The sequence below is a fragment of the Ornithorhynchus anatinus genome, chromosome 17, assembly GCF_004115215.2.
Source record: "Ornithorhynchus anatinus isolate Pmale09 chromosome 17, mOrnAna1.pri.v4, whole genome shotgun sequence".
Lineage (NCBI taxonomy): Eukaryota > Metazoa > Chordata > Mammalia > Monotremata > Ornithorhynchidae > Ornithorhynchus > Ornithorhynchus anatinus.
The window spans coordinates 40,310,238-40,335,002 of NC_041744.1; the positions used below are offsets into that span (position 1 = coordinate 40,310,238).

The 24,765-nt window shown below is 44.2% G+C and overlaps 1 protein-coding gene across 7 annotated transcripts in view; it reads right to left on the reverse strand.

The window, feature by feature from the left end:
- PHLDB2 (pleckstrin homology like domain family B member 2) overlaps positions 1 to 24,765 on the reverse strand; it is a 116,776-nt gene that overhangs the window by 39,269 nt on the left and 52,742 nt on the right. For 4 of the 7 annotated variants that reach the window (XM_029082161.2, XM_029082160.2, XM_039914462.1 and 1 more), the window contains 6 exons: positions 21,888 to 22,016; positions 16,224 to 16,379; positions 13,346 to 13,456; positions 12,456 to 12,545; positions 5,321 to 5,479; positions 4,276 to 4,383 (listed from right to left, as the gene is read on the reverse strand). In XM_029082161.2, the coding sequence (XP_028937994.1) occupies positions 4,276 to 4,383; positions 5,321 to 5,479; positions 12,456 to 12,545; positions 13,346 to 13,456; positions 16,224 to 16,379; positions 21,888 to 22,016 (753 nt within the window). The remainder of the gene's footprint in view (positions 1 to 4,275; positions 4,384 to 5,320; positions 5,480 to 12,455; positions 12,546 to 13,345; positions 13,457 to 16,223; positions 16,380 to 21,887; positions 22,017 to 24,765) is intronic. The other 3 variants (XM_029082164.2, XM_029082163.2, XM_029082165.2) reach the window with 3 other exon arrangements.

Here is a 24,765-nt window from a genome sequence, read left to right on the forward strand (position 1 = left end):
TTGAATCCTGGTCAGGCCTTGGGATGGCCTGGCCAAAAACCTTTAGCGCCAGTATGCTGTTCATCCTTTTGCTAAAAGCATTACTATATGCAAACTGAGATCTCTAAATATAATAATAATAAAAGTATTAAGCACTTATGTACTAAGTGCTGTAATAATAATGATAATTGTATTTGTTAAGTACTTACTATGTGCCAAAAACTGTTCTAGACACTGGAGTAGAAATGATACACTCAAGGTGACACAGTCCCTGTCCCACAGTGAGTACCTCATTTGTAAAATGGGGATTAAGAGTGTGAGCCCCATGTGGGACAGGGAAGAGACTATGTCCAACCTGATTAGCCTGTATCTATCCCACTGCTTAGAACAGTGCTTGGCACGTAGTAAGCACTTAACAAATACCATCATCATCATTATTATTATTATTGTTATAGTGAGCTCATGGTCTAAGAGGGAGGAAAAATGGGTACTTAATCCCCATTTTACAGATGAGGAAACTGAGGCACAGAGAAGTTAAGGGACCTGCCCAAGATTGAACAGCAGACAGGAGACAGAGCTGGGATAAGAACCTGGGTCACTTGCAGAAGATCAAGTCGCTTAAAAGGCTATGGGCAGAGGGAAGGGCACTTGCATTTCCACAATTTACAAACAGCTGCTTGGTTTAGAAGAAGGCCAAAATCAGACAAATAGGCAAGACACAGGAAGCAGCATGGCCTAGTGGATAAAACACGGCCCTGGGAGTCAGAAGGGCCTGAGTTCTAATCCAGACTCTGCCACTTCTCTGCTGGGTGACGTTGGGCAAGTCACTTAACTTCTCTGTTCCTCAGTTCCCTTATCTGTAAAGTAGGGATTAAGATTGGGAGCCCCATGTGGGACATGGACTATGTCCAACCTGATTAGCTTGCATCTACCCCAGCGCTTAGTACAGTGCCTGGCACATAGTAGACACTTAATGCATACCACAAGAAAAAAAAAAGAGCAGGGATGAGGTCTTAGGATCTGATGACATCGACAGGGACTGAGTCAATACCATTTCAGAAATTGGGTGATGAACTGGGAGCAGGGAAATGCTGCAAAGATGAAGTCACAGGAAGGGAAGCACTTTTACCATAAAGGAGGAATGCTGATTAGGAGGAGCTGAGGTGAAGAGAAAAGAAGGTGAAGAGAAAAGAAGGTGAAAGAGAAAAGAAGTCCCCTAAATCCACAGAAGGGTAGATGACTTTGGAAGAATGAAAAACCTGGCCACAGAGATGTAGAGAACAGGCTATTTTATACTGTGTTGGTGTTGTATCAGTTGATTAAAATCTTTTCGTTATTATGATCTTACTAATATGTGAACTATGTTTAGCTGTAGTATTTTTTGTCTTTTTTGTCATGTAAATTGGGGAGTCTGGGAGTCCTGTTACTCAGGGCATCCAAGTCTTCACCGATAACAGCCACCAGAGGAGGGGGCTAAGATTCAGAGAAACCAGCTGCTGTCCCCAGGTCAGATCAGAGGTAGATAGTGGAAACCCAGTTGATTCCTGGGTCAGCTCAGGGATTTAAGTCCCAGGTTAAGGGCAGCAGATTATCTGAGAAATCTTGGAATGTGTGAGTTGTGGAACATTCTGCAGAGGAATGTGGAAAGCTAAGGATCCTGGGATTTTAATAGGCCCTAGGGGTTTGGGATGACCAGGTTTGTGCAAACAACAGATAAGCTTGGTCCAGTGATTATGATGATGATGATGATAATAATAATAATAGCCTCTGTTAAGTGCTTCTCTTTGCCTAGCACTGTGCTAACCCCTGGATAGGTACAAAATAATCATATTGGACACAGACCCTGTGCCACATGGGGAGAGCCCTTTTGGAGGGTTAGTTAAGAAAACTCCAGGATTACAACCTTATAGGTTTAAATTCAGGTTTTGGTGGAATTACAGTCTCTGTAAACCCAGTCCCATCATCAGCCTCAGGAGACTGTTGGAGGAAGGATTGTTCCCTAATCAGATTAACAGACACCCAGCATCTTGTCTTCCCTACATGTGGCCAAGCCCATCCTGCCAAAATTCCCCAGGGAGCACACACAGCCTGACTTCATGGGGTGTGGTCACATTCAGCCCTGTCACTGAACATTGTAAACCTCTCATGGTTGCTGTAAGTCCCTCAAGATTGGTGGGGCCAACATTGCTCTTGACTGAGGGGTTCAGGAATGACAGTTTCTAGACAGTGAAGTACCATTTTATCTTCCCTCCCAAACCCTGTCCTTTCCCTGACTTTCCCATCACTGTGGACAGCACTACTATCCTTCCTGTCTCACAAGCCCGCAACCTTGGTGTGATCCTTGACTCTGCATTCTCATTCACCCCACACATCCAATCCATCACCAAAACCTGCCGTTCTCACCTTCACAACATTGCTGAGATCTGCGCTTTCCAAATTTCTACCTTGATGGTACAATCTCTCATAATAGCCCAACTGGATTATTGCATCAGCCTCCTTTCTGATCTCCCACCCTCCTGTCTCTCCGCACTTCAGTCTATACTTCACTTGGCTGCCCAGATTATCTTTCTACAGAAATGCTCTGGGAATGTCACTCTCCTCCTCAAAAATCTCCAGTGGTTGCCTATCAACCTCTGTATCAAATAAAAACTCCTCATTATTGGATTCAAAGCTCTCCATCTCTTTGCCCCCTCCTGCCTCACCTCCCTTCTCTCCTTCTACAGCCCACTCCTCACACTCTGCCTCATTCTCACCTTTCCCACTGTCAACCCCTGGCCCACGTCCTACCTCTGACCAGGAATGCCCTCCCTCCTCACATCCGCCAAACTAACTCCCTTCCCCTCTTCATAGCCCTATTGAGAGCTCACCTCCTCCAGGAGGCCTTCCCAGACTGAGCCCTCCCTTTCCCTCTGCCCCACCTCCCCTCCACTGCCCCTACTCCCTCCCTCTGCTCTACTCCCTTCCCCTCCCCACAGTACTTGTGTATATTTGTCCATATTTATTACTCTATTTTATTAATGATGATCTATGATTCTATTTATCTATTTTGATGGTATTGATGCCTGTCTACTTGTTTTGTTTTATTGTCTGTCTCCCTGTTCTAGACTGTGAGCCCCTTGTTGGGTAGGGATTGTCTTTATTTGTTGCCGAACTGTACATTCCAAGCACTTAGTACAGTGCTTTGCACACAGTAAGAGCTCAATAAATACGATTGAATTATTATTGTTATTAATATTATGATGGTATTTTTTAAGCGTTTACTATGTGCTGGGCTCTGTACTCAACGCTGGGGTAGATACAAGCAAATCGGGTTGGACACAGTCCCTGTTCCACATAGGCTCACAGTCTCAATTCCCATTTTCCAGATGCAGTAACTGAGGCCCAGAGAAGTGAAGCGACTTGCTCAAGGTCACGCAGCCAACAGGTGGTTGAGCCGGCATTAGAACCCATGACCTCCTGACTCCACGCTCTTTCCACTACACCACTCTGCTTCTCGGAAAGAATGAATGAATGAATGAATGAATGAATGAATGAAAAGTACCAGCTCATGCAGCTTTTAATATGTATGATTGAGAGCACAATTTACAAACTGAACCAAGGCTTTGGACATAGGAGAAACCACAATTTCAAGCAGTGGTGAGAAGCCCATTAAATTTGTTCCCATAGAAAACCATGCATCTGGACACAGCAATAAGAGGGGTTTGGATCCACTGGATCCATTGTTGAGCTACCCATACCAGGTCACTGAAAGATAAGTTCAGGGTGGGGAGAGAAAATTTACAGGGGTTGACTGATCCAACCCTAACTATAAGGATGGATGTCCAGGAAGGCTTCCAACTTAGGGTTACTGTAAGCATCCTGAAGCCACTAGAGTCCTGAGCTAGTTAGGGCTTGGGGCTGTCCAATGAATGATGCTGCTTAAAGGCTGATGCCTGACATTAAATGGCATTCAATACAACATGATGTATAAATGCAAAAAATAAGCACTAAAACAATTCATAACCAACCATTCAATGGGATCATGGTCTTTCATAATGTGTAAGGATTCAGGCTCAGTCAATTGCACACATTTAATTGGATTTGGCCCCTTTCCCTAAGGATATCAGGGTGCCATCATGGTGTCATGTGCCTTCACAGCCTCACCTCAGGGAGTTTTCTCTCCCCATCTCTGGGGAGAGGGTACTGAGACCCAGTGACAGCAAGTTAAAGCTCTCCCACAACAAGTCCTCCCCCACCCCCAAAGGGCTTAGTGACTAAAGCAAAGACCCCCTTGGACAAATCCCGGGTCTCCTGTACCTGCTGTGGTTTGCGGTGTTTCTTAGCGGGAAGAGGAGGAGGTGTGTCATTTAAAGGACAGTGATCAGCAAATGGAGCCACGAACTCTGGCCAATGGACGGGTGGAAGCTGAGCAACAGGAGGAAGAGAAAGTGAGTGAGGAGGCTCTAATCCAGAGCAGAGGGGTGATTTTGCTTTATAGGAGAAAGAGAAAGAGGACAGAATTTGCTGGTTGGCATGAAAAGACAAGAAAGACAAGTTTGACAATTGAAATTAATCATATTTAACTCCTACTTTCAAGGCTCCCATCAAAAGTATTCAAATTGTAAGTGCTGTCCATCTGGAGCAGCAGAAACTTAGTAAAGTGCAGGAGTCCCTGGGGTATTTTACAGTGACTGTGGGCAAGTCACTTAACTTCTCTGTGCCTCAGTTACCTCATCTGTAAAATGGGGATTAAGACTGTGAGCCCCACGTGGGACATCCTGATTCCCCTGTGTCTACCCCAGTGCTTAGAACAGTGCTCGGCACATAGTAAGCGCTTAACAAATACCAACATTATTATTATTATTAAATTATTGAAGCAGCATTAAAATATGTCCAGGAAATACCCAGGTACACAGAAACTAGGTTTCAGGGTTATTACTTACCCAGCGTTTAGTACAGTGCCTGGCACATAGTAAGCACTTAACAAATGCCATTTAAAAAAACAATACAGTGGAAAGATGAGTCCAAATGAACTTCTCAGAAAATTTCCAATTTATGTCTATTACAAGAAAACCTATTTCATAAGTTCAGTATACAGCTGATCCAAACTTCACTCTTTCCACTTCAAAGGTAAAGATTTCTTGACTCAGAGAAACCTGTTCCCTCACATCCCAAGAATATGTGGGTTGTATTGCTGAGGTGGCTCCCATCACCCATGAGACGATATGACCTTGCCCTGATGGACTGTAGTTACTTGGGGCTAGTTAGTGGAATGAGGAAAGTGGAGAGAAAAGACGAGAACACGGAACGTGGCACTCCAACCAACCAACCAACCAACCAACCAACCAACCAACCAACCAACCTCTTCAATCTGTGGCTGCTGGCTCAACAAGCCAGCTGTAGAAGGTGAAGAAGGTGCAGTGGAGAGAGCAGCAGTGTCACAGAGGAGCCGGGAAGCAGCAGGGGACAGACTTTGGGAAATGACAGCCAGCTTATTAGTTGCATTTGCACTGAGAGAAGCCTAAGGGAGGAAGACAGAAATTAAACACAAGGGGAGCAGAAGGTGTGCAGGCAGGCAGATTAATTCTCCCAGCCCTCCTGCAGAGTAAATTTCCATAGTCAGTGGACTGAGCCCAGTGTTTATTAAATGAGTGAATGAATCAATCAATGGTATTTATCATGTGCAGAGCACGGTACTAAGCACTTGGGACAATATAATATAATTTAGCTGGTAGACACATTTCCTGACCACAACGAGTTTACAGTTTAGAGGGGAAATCAGCAAGAATCAAGTAAAAATCATGCGGAAACATGCAGAAAAGTTTAGTGACCCCAAACACATAATATTTTGGTTGGGAAATCCCAAGGAACTATGCAGTAGACCAACATCTGATTTATAAATTCCTAGACCTTCTCTAAATTAGGCTGGATTGCCATTACAGCACAAGTGGAAAACTATCACCCCCTTATGATCTGAAATGCCATATTGGCAGCCACTCCCTTTCAAGAGCTGTTTGCGCCAACCTTTTTTTCTTGCTCTCCTCAGGGCTCTGTGACATGAAGACTATGAGATTATTAAGGGTTTAGTACAATGCTCTGTACACAGTAAGGGCTCAAGAAATACCATTACTTGATTGCGAAAATCAGTCCTTATGGAAAAGAGGAAGAGAATATCTGATCTGATCAGAACAACCAATCCAGCAATGCCAGAATGAGCATGAATGGAATGGTTCCTCTGCATCACACTGCGCTTTAATCTGTAATAGTCATGGCCACAGCAGGGGTCCTTTGTTTGGCTCTTTCCTCAAAGATCTCAACAGGACAAAGATCCTCTCTTCCCCTCTTGAGAGAGCCTTTTATAATTAAACAACACCCTTTTTTTTTCCTTCCTGAATCCATGGAAGAGGTAGGGAAGGGTACAAGGTAACAGAAATGGACATGCCTGGGGCTCGGTCTTACTTGGCACCTTTTTATTTAAATGGCATTTGCTAAGCACTTACTACATGCCAGGTACTGTATTAAGTACTGGGTTAGTTACAAGCTAATCAAGTTGAACACAGTCCATGTCCCATATGGGGCTCAGTCTTAGTCCCCATTTTATAGATGAGGTAACTGAGGCACAGAGAAGTTAATAATAATAATAATAATGTTGGTATTTGTTAAATGCTTACTATGTGCAGAGCACTGTTCTAAGCTCTGGGGTAGATACAGAGTAATCATGTTGTCCCATGTGAGGCTCAGTCTTAATCCCCATTTTACAGATGAGGTAACTGAGGCACAGAAGTTAAGTGACTTGCCCAAGGTCACCTAGCAGACAAGTGACAGAGCCAGAGTTTTGGGATGTCACAGAATCCTACAGGTTATAATAATAATGTTGGTATTTGTTAAGGGCTTACTATGTGCAGAGCACTGTTCTAAGCGCTGGGGTAGACACAGGTTAATCAGATTGTCCCACGCGAGGCTCACAGTTTCCTTCCCCATTTTACAGATGAGGGATCTGAGGCACAGAGAAGTGAAATGACTTGCCCACAGTCACACAGCTGACAAGTAGCAGAGCCAGAGTTTGAACCCATGAGCTCTGACTCCCAAGCCCGTGAGCTTCCCACTGAGCCATGCTGCTTCCCAAGGTTAGCAACTTGATTCAGGCTGTAGCATCCTGAAGGGGTGATTAGGCCTGCTTCCCAAGGCATATCCACTGCAGAGTGATCAGATTTGGGAAAAAAAAGAAACAAGAGCTGGGAACAAAAACCTGCACCAAACCATCTCCATGTTTTGGAGAGACTCCAAACTTTGCCATGTTTAGATTAATCAGTGAGAAGTAACTCACTGGAGAACACTACTACTATGACTACTAATAAAAACAGCAATAATAAAAACAATAATAATACAAATAATATTATTTGTGGTACTTGTTTAGTGCTGCAGTGTGCCAATTGCTGGAATAGATACACAATAATCAGATCCCAGATGAGGCTCATAGCCTAAGTAGGTGAGAGAACAGATATTGAATCACCATTTTTCAGATAAGAGAACTGAGGCATAGAGAAGTTAAGTGACTTGCCCAAAGTGATTCCCAGGCCCTTGCTCTTTTCACTAGACCACACTGCTTCTCATCTCTCCTTTCGAAAGGGTGACCAAGATGAAGGCAGATCCATTTTCTGGGGATGTATGAAGCACAAGAGCCTTAATTTAATGATTTAATGCTTACTCCAGGCAAAACTCTGTACTAAGAGATTTGGAGAGTACCGCAGAGGTAACAAAATGGCCTAGTGGATAAAGTATGGGCCTGGAAGTCAAAAGGACCTGAGTTCTAATCCCAGCTCCACCACTTGTCCTGGGCAAGTCAGTTCGCTTTTCGGTGCCTCAGTTACCTCATCTGTACAATAGAGATTAATACTGTGAGCCAGGTGTAGGACATGTACTGTGTTCAACCTGTTTATCTTGTATTTACCCCGGTGCTTAGTTTAGTGCCTGATTCATAGTAAATCCTTAACACATATCATTAAAAAAAAACCCCAAAAGATAGCATTTACTATGTGATAAGATCCCTGTACCCAAAGAGCTAAAATCTAGCAAGTGAGACAGTCACTAAAGTGAATTAGAGCTAGGAGGAGCCTGCAGAATATAATGATGCACAAATAACTCCTACATAAAGGTATACGTGCTTGAGTAGCATGGAAGTTGTAAGGTTGTAGGGTGGGGAAATGAGTGATTAATCAGGAGACACCCAGACAGCAGATAGGATACTAGCTGGTCTGGAAAGCTTAGGTGATAATAATAACAATAATAATAATAAATTTTGCCAAGTAACTACCATGTTAGTACACTCATCACATTCCAACTGGATTACTGCATCAGCAGCCTTTCTGATCTCCCAACCTCCTGCCTCTCCCCACTTCAGTCTATATTTCACTTTGCTGCCTGCATTATCTTTTTACAGAAACGTTCAGGGCATGTCACCCCCTCCTCAAAAATCTCCAGTGGCTGCCTATCAACCTCCATATAATAATAATAATGATGGCACTTACTATGTGCAAAGCACTTTTTTAAGCACTGGGGGGATACAAGGTGAAACGGTTGTCCCACATGGAGCTCACACTCTTAATCCCCATTTTACAGATGAGGTAACTGAGGCACAGAGAAGTTAAGTGACTTGTCCAAAGTCACACAGATGACAAGTGGCGGAGCTGGGATTAGAACCCATGACCTCTGACTCCCAAGCCCGTGTTGGTTCCACTGAGCCACGCTGCTTAACAAAAACTCCTTGCTATTGGCTTCAAAGCTCTCCATTACCTTGCCTCCTCCTACTTCACCTCCCTTCTTGCCTTCTGCAGCCCAGCCAGCACACTACGCTCCTCTAGTGCTAACCTTCTCACTGTGCCTCGTTCTTGTCTGTCCTGCCATTGAACCCTGGTCATTGACCTACCTCTGGTCTGGAATGCCCTCCCTCCTCAAATCTGCCAAACTAGTACACTTCCCCCCCTTCAAAGCCCTACTGAAAGCTCACCTCCTCCAGGAGGCCTTCCTGGACTAAGCCCCCCTTTTCCTGTGCTCTCCCTCGCCTCCCCATCATCCCCACTTGCTCCCTCTGCTCTACCCCCTTCCCTGCTCCACAGCACTTGGGTATATATGTACATATTTATAATTCTATTTATTTTATTAATGATGTATATATATATCTATAATTCTATTTATATTGATGCTATTGACACCTGTTTACTTGTTTTGATGTCTGTCTCCCCTTCTAGACTGTGAGCCCACTGTGGGCAGGAAATGTCCCTATTTGTTACCGAATTGTACCTTCCAAATGCTTAGTATAGTGCTCTGCACACAGTAATAAATACAATTGAATGAATGAATGAAAAATAATTAATAATTATAGTATTTATTAAGCGTTTACTATGTGTGAGGCACTGTACTAAGTGCTGGGGTGAATACAAGCAAATCAGGTTGGATACAATCCCTGTCCCACGTGGGGCTCATTGTCTCAAATCCCCATTTTAGAGATGAGGTAACTGAGGCACAGAGAAGTGAAGTGACTTGTTCAAGGTCGCATAGCAGACAAGTGGTGGAGCCAGCATTAGAACCCCTGACCTTGTGATTCCCAGGCCCATGCTCCAACCATTACGCCATGCTGCTTGTGTGTGCCAGGCACTGTGCTAAGTACTGGGGGAGATAATAATAATTGTGGTATTTGTTAAGCACTTACTATGTGACAAGCACTGGGATAGATACAAGATAGGGTCTATTCATAGAGACCCTGAGTGGTCAGTCAGTCCACAAACAGGACAGACTGAACTGAGTAAGCCTCAGTAGAGCTGGACAGTCACAGAAACTCCATTTTATTGGAACAGGAATGAGAGATAGGAAATGAACTCATCCTTTTTGTTAGGCAGCAGGGATTGATGTTATTGCAAATCACCCACTCCATTTCTCCCTAGTCCCCTCCAGCCAAATAACTGGCTGGAGTTAGGATTTCTGCTACCAAGCTCTTTGAGACGCTAGAGATAAAAGACCAGAAACATTCCTCCTGGGAAGGAGCAGTGAGTCCACCCTGCAGAACTTCCCTCTCCTAAAGGAACAGCCACATAAAATGTTTTCCAGATAATAGAATGATTTGAAAGTTCAGGGAATGGCTTCGCATGGCACTGATGATTAAGCACTAGAAACGAAAGACTTGAGGATTCAGATTAGGGAGGACTCATGCCTTAGTACCAGACTGCACTCTGGAAAGCCTTTGAAAAGAGCTTTCTAGAAGCAAAAGCCCAAAAGCAAATCCTGAACAGTCACATATGGTTGACTACAGTTGCCAGTTTGGGTTATTGGGAATAGCAATATCAAACTCCTGCATGTGTCCTCCTCAGCATTCTCAACCAAATTCAGGCTGCCAAAGGATTACACTTTCTCTAGGTGAGCCCATTCTTTCTCTACAACCTGGCCTTCTGGGAAATTCCCTGAATCAAGAGACTCTCTTCTCTCTTCACTCAGGGAGGAGTGATGGCCAGAAAGGGCCAGAAATGAGGCTGTTGGACAAGGAAATGCCAAATCTAAACTGAGCCAAATCCATTCCCCTTAGCGAGTACTGTTCTGGGGCTTTGGGGGATGGTCACTTGCTATTCAGTGGCCCTTAAGCAACCTTGGCACCTGCTCCAGTGAGCAGAGCCCCATTACCAGATCTACACAAGCACTTGCCCAGTACTGGGTGAGTAGATGTTGGAATGGCAGAGCCCACTTTCCCGAGTTTCTCTTTATCTTTCTCTTTCCAGGAATCTGGAACCACATTCATGAACACAAACAGACACACACACATATATATAGGCACATGTATACACATGCTTATACATGCTTGCTTACAGACATATATGCTCCTGAGCCAACCATTCTGAAGGTTCCAGAATTCATTCCATTTTCTATTACTTTTAAATGTCTTTCAAAACTACTCACTTTACTTCGATCTTGCCTATTTTGCCACCCACTTCTGACCTGTGTCTTGCAGCTCCCTCCCCCTTTATATCCAACAGATCATCACTCTCCCTTCCTTCAAAGCCTTATTAAAATCACATCTTCTCCAAGGGCCTTCCCACCATAAGCCCACATTTCCCCTAGTCCCTCTCCCTTATGTGTTGCCCCTGCTCTTGGATTTGAACCCTTTATTCACTTCACTTCAAGCCCCACAGCACTGAAGTAATTATCCACAATTTATTTTAATGTCTGACCCTTGTCTAGACTCTAAATTCCTTGAGGACAGGGACCATGTCTACTAAGTCTGTTATATTTTACTTGGTACTCTCCCAAGTGCTCAGTACAGTGCTCTGCAGTCTAAGCACTTAATAAATACAACTGAATGAATGAATGGTGTGCAAAAAGTAAGCACTAAATAAACATGATTGAGGGCAATTACCCAAAATTGCAGAACAAGGCAAGCACAGCAACAAGGTGAAGTCTTTGCACTGCCCCCTGGTTTTGCTGGAATCTTTTATTTCTAGAACCAGAAATGGGCCCGAGAAGGAAATTAGCAAAAAGAACTACAACTTGAAGGGATAGGAGACAGGGCCAACCATTCCCTGGATTATTAGCTCTGGGAGCCTGTGAGACCCTATGTTGAGTCCCAAGCCCCTCTTGTTGTGGCAGTGATAATAATTCATAATAATTATGGTATTTATAGAAACACATCTGTTAGGAATTGAGGTAGATAGAAGGGTATGAAATCTGACACAGTCCCTGTTCCAAGTCCCACAATCTATTTTAGCCCCATTTTACAGATGAGAAAACTGAGGCACAGAGAGATTTAGTAACTTGCCAGAAGTCACATGGAAGACGTGCGATGAAGTTGGTACAGAAACCCAGGTATTCTGACTCCCAGTCCTGTGTCCTTCCAACTACAACATACTGCCTCCCAGGCAGAAATACACTCACTGAAAACTGTAGCAGTTACCAGCAGACAGACAGGTGGTTGGTTACCTCAGTACTATTCCTTTAAGCCCTATGGAGTTTTCCTTCTTAGATGAGCAAAGCAGAGGTAGCAATGCTCAAATAGCAAAGAGTTTTGAAGAAGAAGGGAACTTACTGTAGGGACTAAAATAACAGGACAGTGTTGATGGGATGGAGCAGAAAAGAGTTGATGGGATAGACCAGGGCAGAATTAATGAGTTGGACTTAGACAGAATTGATAGTGATGGCTACCCGTTAATGATTTCCAGAATTGCAACGACCTTCGTGGATTATTCCAACACATTTTTAAATGTGGGCTTCTATTGGTCATAGAAGAAGTTATGAAAATTCATACCTGTGCTGAAGCAGGACCAGCAGTGTCTCTAAATGAAACTCTTCTTCCTTGTTCCTTTTGAAATTTCCCCCAGATAGTTCAGCCATTTGAAATTACCCAGTAAGGAAACAATGCACCTCAGTCCACTCTTGAACCAGTTAACACATTAGACTTGAAGTTTACTGCCTGGAGTGAAAGGGCAGAGTTAAATCCCAAAGAAAGCAAGGCTTACCTCCTTTAGACTGCTGGGACTGCCTGGGAATCCTTTGCCTCCTGAAAGACTGGAATATTTCTTTTCCAAATTGCAAAGATTCTCTTTTTCCTGTGAAGAAAATAATGAAGTTCAGCTAAATGAAACCCCTGCAGGATTGCATCGAGTGAGCCACCAGAGAAACTTGGAAAAGCCCTGAGGGCCACTTTACCAGATGGTGGTCTAGAGAGAAACAGGATTCCATAAAACTACTCTGGAAAGGGGAATTTAATAATGCTTTCTATTCTGGTTTGTTGTGTGGTCACCATTATGCAAAACACCCTCAGGAAAATGCTCTCCACTGCTTCAAAACAAACAAGCTGCCAAACTTCCATGGGATGACTGACTGAGGGAAAGAGAGGGTCAAGAGGGAGAAACAGAAATAATGTACTACTACTACTACTACTAATGATGATGATGGTTGTATTTGTGCAGCAATTACTATATGCAAAGCATTGTGCTATGCAGACACAGTCCTTGTAAGCCCCATGTGGAACAGTGAATGGGTCCAACCCTATTATTTTGTATCTATCCCATTACTTGGCACATAGTAAGCACTTAATACATACATAATTATTAACAAATACCATACGGGGTCACGGTCTAAAAGGAAGAGGGAACAGGCATTTTATCCCCCTTTTTATAGATGAAGAAACTGAGACCCAAAGGGGTTAAGCGACTTGTCAAGAGTTACATAGCAGGTAAGTGGTGGAGCTGGAATTAGAATCTGAGCTTCCTGACTCCCAGTCGTGGGATCTTTCCATTAGGCCACCTTGCCTCAGAAAGGCAGAATTCCCCCACCCACACCCCACAGATCAGGAACCCATTTGGGGCTTTGTGCAAGCCAGCAGAAGCTGGGAGAATTTGCATACCTTTTGCAGCATCATCATCAGATTGTTTTTCTCTTTGACGAAATGGTCTTGCTCTTTCTGCGATTGCTGCACGATGTGGCTGGCTTGTTTTTTCAAAGTAGAAATCTTCTCCTGATGGGAAACCAGAACACCCCATGAAAGGAAACTGACTTTTCCAATTCTGTCTGGAAGGGCTCCTGCCAGAAGTGGGAAGGGGCACCTTGGCTAGGACCCTGGGGATGATGTTCTGTCTCTGGAGCTGGTTCCAGTTCATAGGAGGTGCTCAAACATATCCCTGACCTCTGACTCAATAATTCCCCCTGAAGAGTGCCTCTGGGACACAGAATCAAACCAGAAACTTCCTGGGCTTCAGGCCAATGAAGATTAAATAAGAGTAATAGTTTGAGGAAAGAGGATTATCACAGGAAGTCTGATTTTGAACGGGAAGAGATTTGTTCTTCTCTTGGGAGGCAACCCTGTTTATAAGAACATATCCTGTTTTCCCCTTTCAGCTGCAGAGCTTCAGGAAGAAATCCTGTCTTCTTCCCCACCCTCTGCCAAGCTTCTCCCTGAGGTGATGCTATGGGAAGAGGTCAGGAAAGAGGCAGGGAGCGGGGCGAAGGGTCGAACTGGCTCCTGGTACATGGGACTACTGGTGATGAAGACAGACCCCAGCTCACAACAGGAACAGAGGAAGCTTCCCTTCACACCTCTCCTGCAGTGTTATCCTGGGGTGGAGGCTGGGTCTCGAAAAGCAAAAGATTAAAAAATGATAGGAGGGATCATTCTGATTTTCTTATATTTTGCTGTTCACTGGAGAAAAAAGAACATTTTTGCTTGTTCAGTATTCTATGTTTTCCCCCTGAAAAGGGTTGCCTGAACTGTGGATGTGGACAAGAGAGGTAATTCATGGGGGAGGGAGGAGCTGGGGGAGGAGAGAAAAAGGAGGAATTTTGGAAACACAGCCAGCTTAAGCACTTATATTGATTTAGTCACTTTTTTAGCCATTTACTCATTTTTCCATACTTGTGCTATTTTCATTTGTATCTGTTTTCTTCTTCATGCTTCCACTGTTTGTCTTCTCCATTTGACTGACTGCAAGCTCCTCAAGGGCAAGGACCACATCTTCTACTATTGTACTCTCCTAAATGTTTAGTACAGTGCTCAATAAATATTATTGAATGTATAAATAAATGTTAATAATAATGGAATCTGTTAAGCAATTACTGTGCCAAGCACTATACTAAGCATTAGGGTAGCTACCAGACAATCAGAGTGGACACAGTCCCTGCCCAACATGGGGTTCACAGTATAAGGGGGAGGGACATAGTAATTTCGTCTCCACTTTACAGATGAGGAAATTAAGGCACAGAAAGGTGAAGTGACTTTCCAAGGTCACACAGGAGGCAACTGGCAGAGTCGGAATTAGAACATAGATCCTAACCCTGAGGACCTTTGCTCCTGGCATATTCCCTCACACTCTCAGACTCTCATCGCTAACAAGAATACAACCATGATGACTGCTGCCTTCTCCCAAAGGTCCCCGCTCCTGTCATTCTCCATGAGTGCCAGGCTAGGAATAAAAGCTGCTACCGTGGGCTTTCGCATTCCTCCATCCCCACCAAAATTTTGAACCTACTTTGTGGATTTGTTTTGTTGTGTTTGAATGTTTCATCATTCCTGATGGGCCTGTCTTCAATCCCTTCTCCCCACTTAAACTCTTAGATTGTAAACCCCCTTAAGGGAGAGCAACTGTGTCTAATTCTCACCTGTATATATTCTCCCAGCACTTAGTACTGTGTTTTACACATGGTAAATATTTGATAAATGCTGCTACTGCTATTACTGCTACTAAATAGGGATGGTATTTGTTAAGCACTTACTATGTGCCAAGCACCGTTCTAAGCACTGAATACTACTACTTCTACTAGAGGTGGTGTGTGCTCTTTCCAGTAGGCCTTGCTACTTCTCATGAGTGAATGAATGAACAAATGAGGGAGAGGGAGAAGGGGGGAAAGGTGAGCAGAAGAAATGAGATTCTTCAGTAATGTTGATCAAAGAATTGGGAAGTTCAAACAGCTGTGGGGTGGGGCCCTCCTCCCAGTGTTGAGCTTTCCCAGCTAAGCAATGTGCTTTAGAGGTTTGCCTGGGTTGGACTGGTCAAGGCATAGTGGGACAAGGCCCAGTCTGCCCTGCTGGATACTGACAAGCAGTGTGGCCTAGTGGAAAGAGCATAGGCTTGGGAGTCAGAGCCCTGGGTTTTAATTCTGGCTCTGCCACATATTGCTGTGTGACCCTGGGAAAGTCACTTAACTTCTCTGTGCCTCAGTTCCCTCATTAGCAAAATGGGGATTCAATACCAGTGCTCCCTTCTACTTAGACTGCAAGCCCCATGTGAGACCTGATTATCTTGTATCTACCCAAGCACTTAGTACAACGCTTGGTACATAGTAAACACAACAAATACCACAGTTATTATTATTATTATCTCTACCTCTTCCAGCCAAGCCTGTCAGTGACAGCTGTGGTCCCTGGGCACACGTGAAGTTCCACGGACAGTCTTTCTAAGGGAAGCTTGGCCCCAGCAATCCCTGGGTCAAGCTACCCAAATTACTTAGCACAGGCTCAGCATCACATCCTCTCCTCACCAATGGAAGGAAAACTAGCTGGGTGCTGGGCACCCCTGGGCTTGATGAGTCAGGATTGTGGTCCGGGTCCCAGGCTCTTATCTGGACAAAGATCCGTCAGCTTTGGTCAAATACTGACAGCTAATGAGTCACTACAGTAGCTTTTTGCTGTCTTTGATAAAAGACAGAAGAACCCATAAGAGATTCCAGGAGCCTGTAAGGCACTGATCAGAACAGAAGCTTTGCGGTAAGAGCCTCGGTAGTGATTTTACCTTCCTAGTGACAATACTGCGCTGGTAGTCTGCCACCTCCCGCAGGAGCTGCTGGGTCAAGTTTTCCTTCTCCTCATCCAATCGGCTTTCATGCTCCAGCTGCTGAAATTCCAGATCTTCAAAGTGTTTGCTCTCTACTTCCAGTAGGTCAGCATCCTTTTGGGAAAGGGGAGAGCAGGACAAACGTAATAAAACGAGGATTTGGTCTTTTCCTAAATTCTTTCTCAAAGTGCCTGGAAAGGGCTGTCCACTTCACCTGCTACAATTTAGGCCTCTAGGACATATTCCTCAGTTCAGGGCCATGAGCTTTCCATTAGTGGCTATTATTTCCATAACAAGCAGATTGTAATGGCAATCCAGATTGTGGCTTCTGAAGTGTGAGAGCACAGGAAAATGAATGTGAAACATCTGAAAAATCAGTGTTTTTCAATTGTTTAGTGATTTATCTTCAAACAAACCTTTGAATTTGAGTGAGTACTTTGTTCAGGTGGTAAATTATTAAGCTACTTTATTAAATAAAATAGACCCTATTGGCAGCAGATAAGGCAAGCAGAAGTGTCTTATGAAAGAAATGAAGAAATGAAAGAAAGACAGTTAAAGGCAAATTACATGTTCCCTGAAAATGAGCTGACAAAAATGAGGAAAGGTGAATAGGTAAGAGGGATTCTGGGAACAATTGGAGACTGTAAGCTCCTGCAGACTGAAAGCTCTGTGTGGATAGGGATCACATCTACCAACTGTATTGATTGCACTTTTCCAAGCACTTAGTACAGTACACAGTAAATACTCAATAAATATCTCTGATGAATTGACTGATCAGCAATCTGCAGTTTTGAGCTCTTGTAAAGGCCAGAGCGGTATAGGTCACTGCTGCCCAAATACTTCCTGTTTTAAGGGCCATTGGGCCAATCCTATGGCTTTGGGTCAATCAACTGTGTCTCCCAAGCCCATGGACAAAATAATCATACATTGAATCTACAGAAAAATTGATAATGATGACAATAATGATAATAATATTTATTAAGCAGTTACTATGTGCCAAGCACTGAAATGCATACAAACTAATAAGTTGGGACACAGCCCCTGTCCTGCAGAGTTCACAGCCTAAGAGGGAAGGAGGACCAGTATTTTATCCCTATTTTACAAATGAGGAAAATGAAGCCCAAATAATTTAAGTAACTGGCGAAGCTGGGACTAGAACCCTGGTCTCCTGTTTATCAGTCCCATGCACTTTCCATGAGGTCACACTGTCTGCCATACATGTTTAATAAGTTTAATCAAATCTACTTTGTCTTCCCACTGGCTCCTAATGGGGAAGTATGTAGGTAAGGTGGTCAGGGGTCCAGGACTACACTGGACTACAGCAGGTACAGCCAGTTTGGTTCCAGTACAGTACTGGATTTCTGTCAGGTTTTTATTTTCAGGCCCAAGCCTCCCTCTGGCATAAGTTCTTGCCATCGGATGCTGTGCCATGGGTACCAGACATCACATGGACTGGAAGGGAAGAACAAAGAAGGAGGTTCAGAGGTCCCTCCAGCACAAGTGCTCTGGGATCATTAGAAGTCTGTATTCTTCAGGAAAATGCCACCAAAGTTGTCATCATGTTATACAACATGTCTGGTTTAAGAGCAGTCACATCACGTGTGCATCTCTCTTTTTAGTCTCAATAAAGTCTGTCTGTAGTCACCTTAAATAAAAGTGGAAGAACTCTGAAGAGTTTTTAGGTAGAAGGGCTCTCAGGCTGGAGAGGGTTTGGCTAGAATGAGAAGGGGTTAGTCTTGAGAGTGATGTCAATTCGGTAGGATCTTCTAGATTAAACATTGTGCAAAATATCCGTGTTCAAAGAAGAAAGCCAGCAAGTCAGACCAGTACTCCTTAGCCAAGACACTGGCATTAATACATCCTGTGGATGTGTACAGGAAGCCTTTGGATTTATGACATCACTGGTCTTAAACAAGGTCTCTGAAGTTAAAACACTGAGTGGAAACTAATTTTCTCATAGATCAATGTAACAAATGGAGGATTGGTTTCCAAACTGATGTTGGATTCCTATTTGGACCAAAATTACCCAGACATGGGTATTCAATTAACTGTAAATGAGTATTAGTAGGAGGAAGAGCAGAATTGCTTAATGGCACGTGCACATAACAGGAAATCAGGAGCCCTGGGTTCTAATTCTGATTCTGCCATTTGCCTGCTGTTGGATCTTGGACACACTGCTTAACTTTTCTGGGCCTCAGACTGTGAAATAGGGATTCAATACGCATTCTCCTTCCCCCTTAGACAGTGAACCCCAAGTAGGACTGGGACTGGATTTGATCTGACTGCATCTATCTCAGCACTTAGCACAGTGCTTGGCACCCAGTAGCACTTAACAAATCCCACAGTTACCATTACTGGTAGTAATAGTGTAACTCCACAGTAGGATAGACTTAGAAACATGGCAAGTGCCGGAACACCAAAAGACAAGGACTTACTGCAACAGCAAAGAGTAACAGCCTTTTTAGAAGGCAACTGAGAATGGCTTAGCTCTCAGCTCTCTGATATCCTACCTGAGTGAAAATAGGAATAGTCATTTTTGCCATGCCCAGGAGAAATCCTGCTCAGAATGGAAGAAAATCAGCTCTCATCCATGAGCAGTCAGTTCCCCACTGGCAGGACAAAATTCTGGCCAGCTAAAGCTGAAGACAAACTGGGGATTCAGCTCTCTGCTCCAAGGACACAAATCAATAATTTTGTTGGGTGATTTTCATGCTGAGAGAGCTATTTTTTGAAATTTCAGCTTGGCTGCTCTGGAAAACATCTTCCAAACCTCTATTTTCTTTTGAATGGGTACCTAAAGTCAAAGATAACAAAAGTCAACAGGCCTGAATCTGTATTTAACCTCTAAATGCCTGAGCAAATGTTTTGCATGGAGTCTGTGTTTCAAGAGTTTGCAGCCTGGGGGAAATAAGTTGGTGCTAAATCATAAAGTCTCCAGGATGAACTGAAGCTTACTCTGCTTGGGGAATGTGTCTACCACCTCTCCTGTACTGTACTCTCCCAAGTGTTGATTAAGGATCCATTATTATAATGAATCATTCACTATTTATAGATATTTTTGGTCAGTCAGTCTGACTCCCCCATTATATTGCAGTGCCCTGTGGACAAGAAGCATAAATTAGGACAATTCTGCTCTTGGTCTAGTGGAAAGAGCATGGTTCTGAAAAACAGGAGACCTGGATTCTTTAGTTCAGGTGTTGCAAATAGGGAAATGTCTGCTGGGCCTGTGTTATCAGTGGTGAAGTGGTTCTGATCAGAAAACCACCTCAGGCATTTCGCAAGGTGGCCAGACCCGGATGGAATTCTGGAAAAAGGCTGACTAAATTAGATGGGGAAGGCTCAGTGGCTACCAAGGAACTGCCCACTGGGTCCAGCATTGGTGCTGTACTTGTGGTCACTTTGGCTCTATGTTGGTCACATGTCCACTGTGATATGCTATATCCCTGCCCCTCAACTCACTAAGTGAACTCTGAGCACCAGTAGGAAAACAGCTATCAGGGAGGAGAGGGTGTGAGGGCCGCTGGGCAAATCACTAGCTCTCAAATCAATTCCTTCTTGCAAGCCCAGGGCCAAAACAATCATGCATTGAATCTACAGAAAAATTGATGATGATGACAATAATAATAACAATAATAATAATAATGTTTATTAAGCAGTTTTAGCACCTAGGCTAGTCCTTCATTCTTAATGGGCAACTCGATCAACAATGCCCAGCATATAGTAGGTTCTCAATATATACCACTGGTTGATTGATTCTATAGAAAATCATTGCAGGAATGTGCGCGTTCCCAATCCTGGAAAATTAAATTAGGATTTGTCTTGATTAGAGGAGGAGAGATTCTCATCCAGGCCAGGGTCTCTCCTGAGAAAGGAGTACAATTGGGAGAATTTCCCCTGTTTTGGAGAAAAGGATAGGACCTGCAGCCTTCTGTTCGACAGAGTTAGCTTTGGGCTATAGCCTTTCCTTTCTCTTTCTGTACTCCAAATCCCTTAGCACACAAGGATTTTTATGAGACATGTTTTGGACCCCAAGCTGAACAAGAAGGAATCATTTCTCTCTAGAACAGTTATAGCTTTCATGGGCTGGGTTGCCTATGTGAGAGGAAAGAAGAACAATCTATCTGGGCTGTGATTTGTTAGAACAAAGAGCCCTCCTGACCCTTCCCCTACAACCATACAGTAGATCTGGGGAGAAATCATGAGGGCAAATAGAAATCCATGATAATGAATCACAATGGCTCCATTTCACTGTTGTTTGGACATACCACATCCTGAGTCTTTATTTTTTTTCCTTCAACTCCATTTGCTGTTGCCATGGGTACACAGATGGAATGGAACTCAAGCATAAAACTCAAGCCATCGGTTACAGTTACATCAAAAATATTGTCCCCAAATTGTGGCTTTTGCCAAGTGGTCAGTTTTATTTTATTAGAGCAATTTCAGTTCCCTAACCAACTCACTGCAGGATAAAGGGAAGATGAACTAATTGAGGTTGTTAAGTCCCATTTCCCTGAGCACACAGCATCAGCACAAATACTAAAAATTTCATTTGGCAGCTCAAACCACCTGAATTCATATCATTGGTGCTGGTACCAGTTTTGAGCATCACACACTTAACTAGCACCAAAAGGGAGCTCTGCCCAGTAGGGTTTGGGAACATCTAGTTACGTTTATTAAGATAGTCCTGCAAATGAAAATTAACCAGGTTGTCCACACTTAAGGAGCCCATAGAAAGTAAGACAAATAAAATCTAAACTCTTTTCTACTTGTCCAGCAAAAACAGTTATCAAAACTGGTCAGATGGCTCTCTGCAAGCCTAAATACCTACTCCAAGTTTATTAGGATTTGCTTATTTCAAATGCTATTGCTTACAAAGCCACTCAGGTGCTGGTTTCTAGGGAACTTTAAAGAGATGGGGACTACAGTCTAGCAGTTTTAACTTCAAAAGTCATTTGATCCACCAGGAATTAGAATCGCCAGGCTTCACTGAGTCAAGTTAGTGAAGTTCTGTCAGTATATCCAATCAAGTGTGGAGTCATCAAGGCACTGCTCTGCCCGTGGGAAATACTGGGATAGGAGAGTGGCAGAAATCAATCTAGTATGTTATAAAAGGGTGCAAGAAGCCATGGAAACAGGATGAGAGGAAGCAGAGCTCTCAGCAGTTTGAGAATAACGTGAAGCTTTGAACACATTCCACAGTAATTGGTATCCAGTGTAGCCTTCAGGAACCATTAGTGTATGGGCAGTTATTGCTGCTCACAAGTTAAATTCTACAACCCTCAATATTGGTTATAACTTATGGCCAGCTGCTTTTCACTGTCCTGCTTTGTTCCAATGGAAGCAGTAATAAATTTCCAGGAAACACTAAAAGGTAAACAGAAGATGCTAACTGGGGAACTTGGAACTCCAACGTTTATAGGCAGCCCTCTGGGCACTGTACCTTCCCTGTTCCCAGGCCAACAAAACACATCTATTACAGTGGGAGGACCAGACCTAAGGAGACCGGGACCAACAAGAGCAAGGCCACTTCTGGGAAGAATGCTGTGATAGGTCCTCGAGGACTCAGGAAAGGGTGGAAATGTCCCAGAAGGCAGTGTACATTCCTGGAAGCTTTCTACTGACCCTCCTCAGCTGCTGCTGTAACTGTTCCCTCAGGGCCTCTGGGCAGTTGTCAAGCTGGGTCTTCTGTTCGCAGTAAAGCTCCTGGAGCCTCGCTAGCTTTTCCCTCTCAGCATCAAGCTTTACTTTTTCCTGAAGTTTAGAAATCAAAAATAAAGAATACGATTACCTTCAGGCCCTGCCCCAGAATTAGCGATCATCCCAGAACGAGTAATGTCCCCTTACAGATGTTTGAAATGATCAGGCTTCCCCTTTGATCCTTAGCTCTGGCATATTTCCTATCCCCACTGTGGACCTAGTACCCAGGAGAAACAGGGGCCTTTACCCCCTCCACCCTCCCCTGCACCAGCTCCTGTGTCTGGTCTGGGCTGCAAGCACAAGGGGAAGCAGCAGTCATATTAGGCTACTGTCAACAAATGAAAGCCAAGGAAAAACCAGGCTCCTGGAGCAGCAAAGCTGGGAGCCACCTAGCCGGTCTGGATGGGTCAGGTGGGACAGGAACAACAATTTTACTCATTTTACCAATCTGAGCCAGGTGCTTTGGGGAGGCCTCAGCCACTCTGCCTCTCCCTGGGAATGAGATGAAACAAGTCTTGAAAGTAAGGGAGCGCGTAGGCACCTAGAAAGATTTTCAAAGCCCTAAATAGACTCTAATAGATCGGAGCTTCCACATAGGTCTTTTGTACAACAGTTCTGCCATGGTAAAATCCAGCTTCCTGGGTGAGCTGAGGGTAGCTAGGTAGTCAGGAGCAGAAGGGTTAGGACTGAATAAATGGAAGAAAGAGAAAGAGAAGAGAACTGTGTCAGTTGTCTGGTAAATTTGGGGTAGTTTTCTTCAAGACATGTGTAAGGTGGGAAGAGAAAAAACAGGGAGGTTGAGGAGGGGGGGCAAGGGAGCACAGGAGACAACACACACTCTTGTGGCAGCTGAAAGAAGGGCATGAATATAGGTGATTACCTTGTCAATCAGCAGAAACATGAAATGGGGAAAGCAGAGTAAAAAAAAGTATATTAGCAGGGATGGGGGATTCAGGGGCAGAGCCTTTTGTCCTTTACACTTTACGCAGGAAGTGCTCTTACGCAGCACCTGAAGGAGTTCCCCAGTTATTTTCTTCCCTTCCCTGCATTCTGGTTCCAGAACCACATCTTCTTCCTTTGGTTTTGAGATGCTCACCCCACATCCTGGCTGCCAGACTCTGCTCTTCTCCCAAAGTACAAGGGTGGTCACTCCCAGGTGCAGAGAGTAAAAACTAGCCCCGAGAGGATCCAAAGAAGGGGTCACCTGCACCCACCCCCCCCACCTCCCCCACACACATACCCCAGCTACTCCTACTCCCCTCTTACTCCAAGTTCCCCAGGCTCAGTTGTTCCTCAGAGAACCAGGAGGGAACATGAGTATCGTAGCAAGCTCTGAGACATCTTCACAGAAACTTGATCCCACCATATTCCCTTCCCCACACTGCCTGGATCTGCTCAACAAATTTTTCTGGTCTTGGCTGAAGTTCCTGCTTTGCTCAGTGGTGCGACATGATTGAATAACAGCAGCATAGGCTCTTTTGGTCTTTTCTCTTAACAACTTCAAGAAGCCTTTGAAATGATTACTCTGTGCTATTTACAAAGGGATGGTTGTTTCAGTGAGAGCTTCCAAAGTCACCCCAAGGAACCTGTCAGACCAGGATCAAACCTCATAGGCCACTGTCTTGGCCCTGGCCCTTTATCTAGGCAGGAGATGGAGGTGACTCTACCAGGTATCTGCTATGTGACTTTGGGCAAGTCACTTGACTTTTCCACATCTGGAAAATGGGGATTCAATGCCTGTTCTCCCTCCCTCTTAGACTATAAGCCCCATGTGACAGGGACCATGTCCAAACTGATTATTTTGTATCTTCCCAGTGTTTAGTATAGTACTTGGCCCATAGTAAGTGTTGAACAAAGAGGACAGTAATTATCATTATCATTATTATTATTGACATTCAGGCCAGTATTGTGATCCACACATTTTGGAGCAGTCAAGGGAGGAAATGGTCTTCACTGGATTGTTCTGAGTGAGAAGGATGGAAAATCATTCTGCATTGCTTATGTCCTCCACACCAGGAAGAACAATCAATCCTCACTTAGTTTTGAAACTGCTTTCTCTTCCTTTTGGCATTCCCTTGGGATGTGAATCGACCTTTGGTTGATCCTTTCACTAACTTAGAAGTGGTTTCCTTTGCCCTCAGAATGGCTTCCCCCTTTCCCTAGGGTTGTATCCCAAGTTGTCCATGGTTACAGGAGCTCGGGATTTGGAGCTGGGAAAGACCCCGCTGCCCCCTAAGCCATTCACTCGAAGAACCTGGGTTCTCTTCACGCCCCCCTCCACTAAGAAGCAGAGCTCACTTTTGGTTTTATGACTATAAAAGGACAAAGCACTGATGATGTAAACAGAATTTTGATTTGACATATTTTGCTTAACAAAAAGCCAAAATAAATCCCCTCCACTGGAAGCAGATGAACTGATATGTGACCACAAGCCCCGTAAGTACTGCAAGCCCTGCAAAACCCTATAAACCTTGCAAGCCCCGTACCCCCTGCAAGTCCTGTAACCCCTGCAACCCCCATAACCCCTTTAAGCCCTTGTAACCCCAACAAACCCTATGACCCCTTCAAGCTTCATTACACCTGTAAGCTCAGTAACTCCTGCAAGCCCCAAACCCCCTGCAAGCCCTGTCGCCCTGTCTGCCCTGTAAACCCTGTAAACCCTATAAACACCATCAGCCCCGAAAGCCCTGCAAATCCTGCAAGCCCTGCACACCTTGCAAGCTGTGCAGGTGTGGCATTAATTTCCTGGTCAGAAGCAAAGCTTTTAGCTCCCAGCAAAGTGTTCATGGCAGCCCTATGTGGG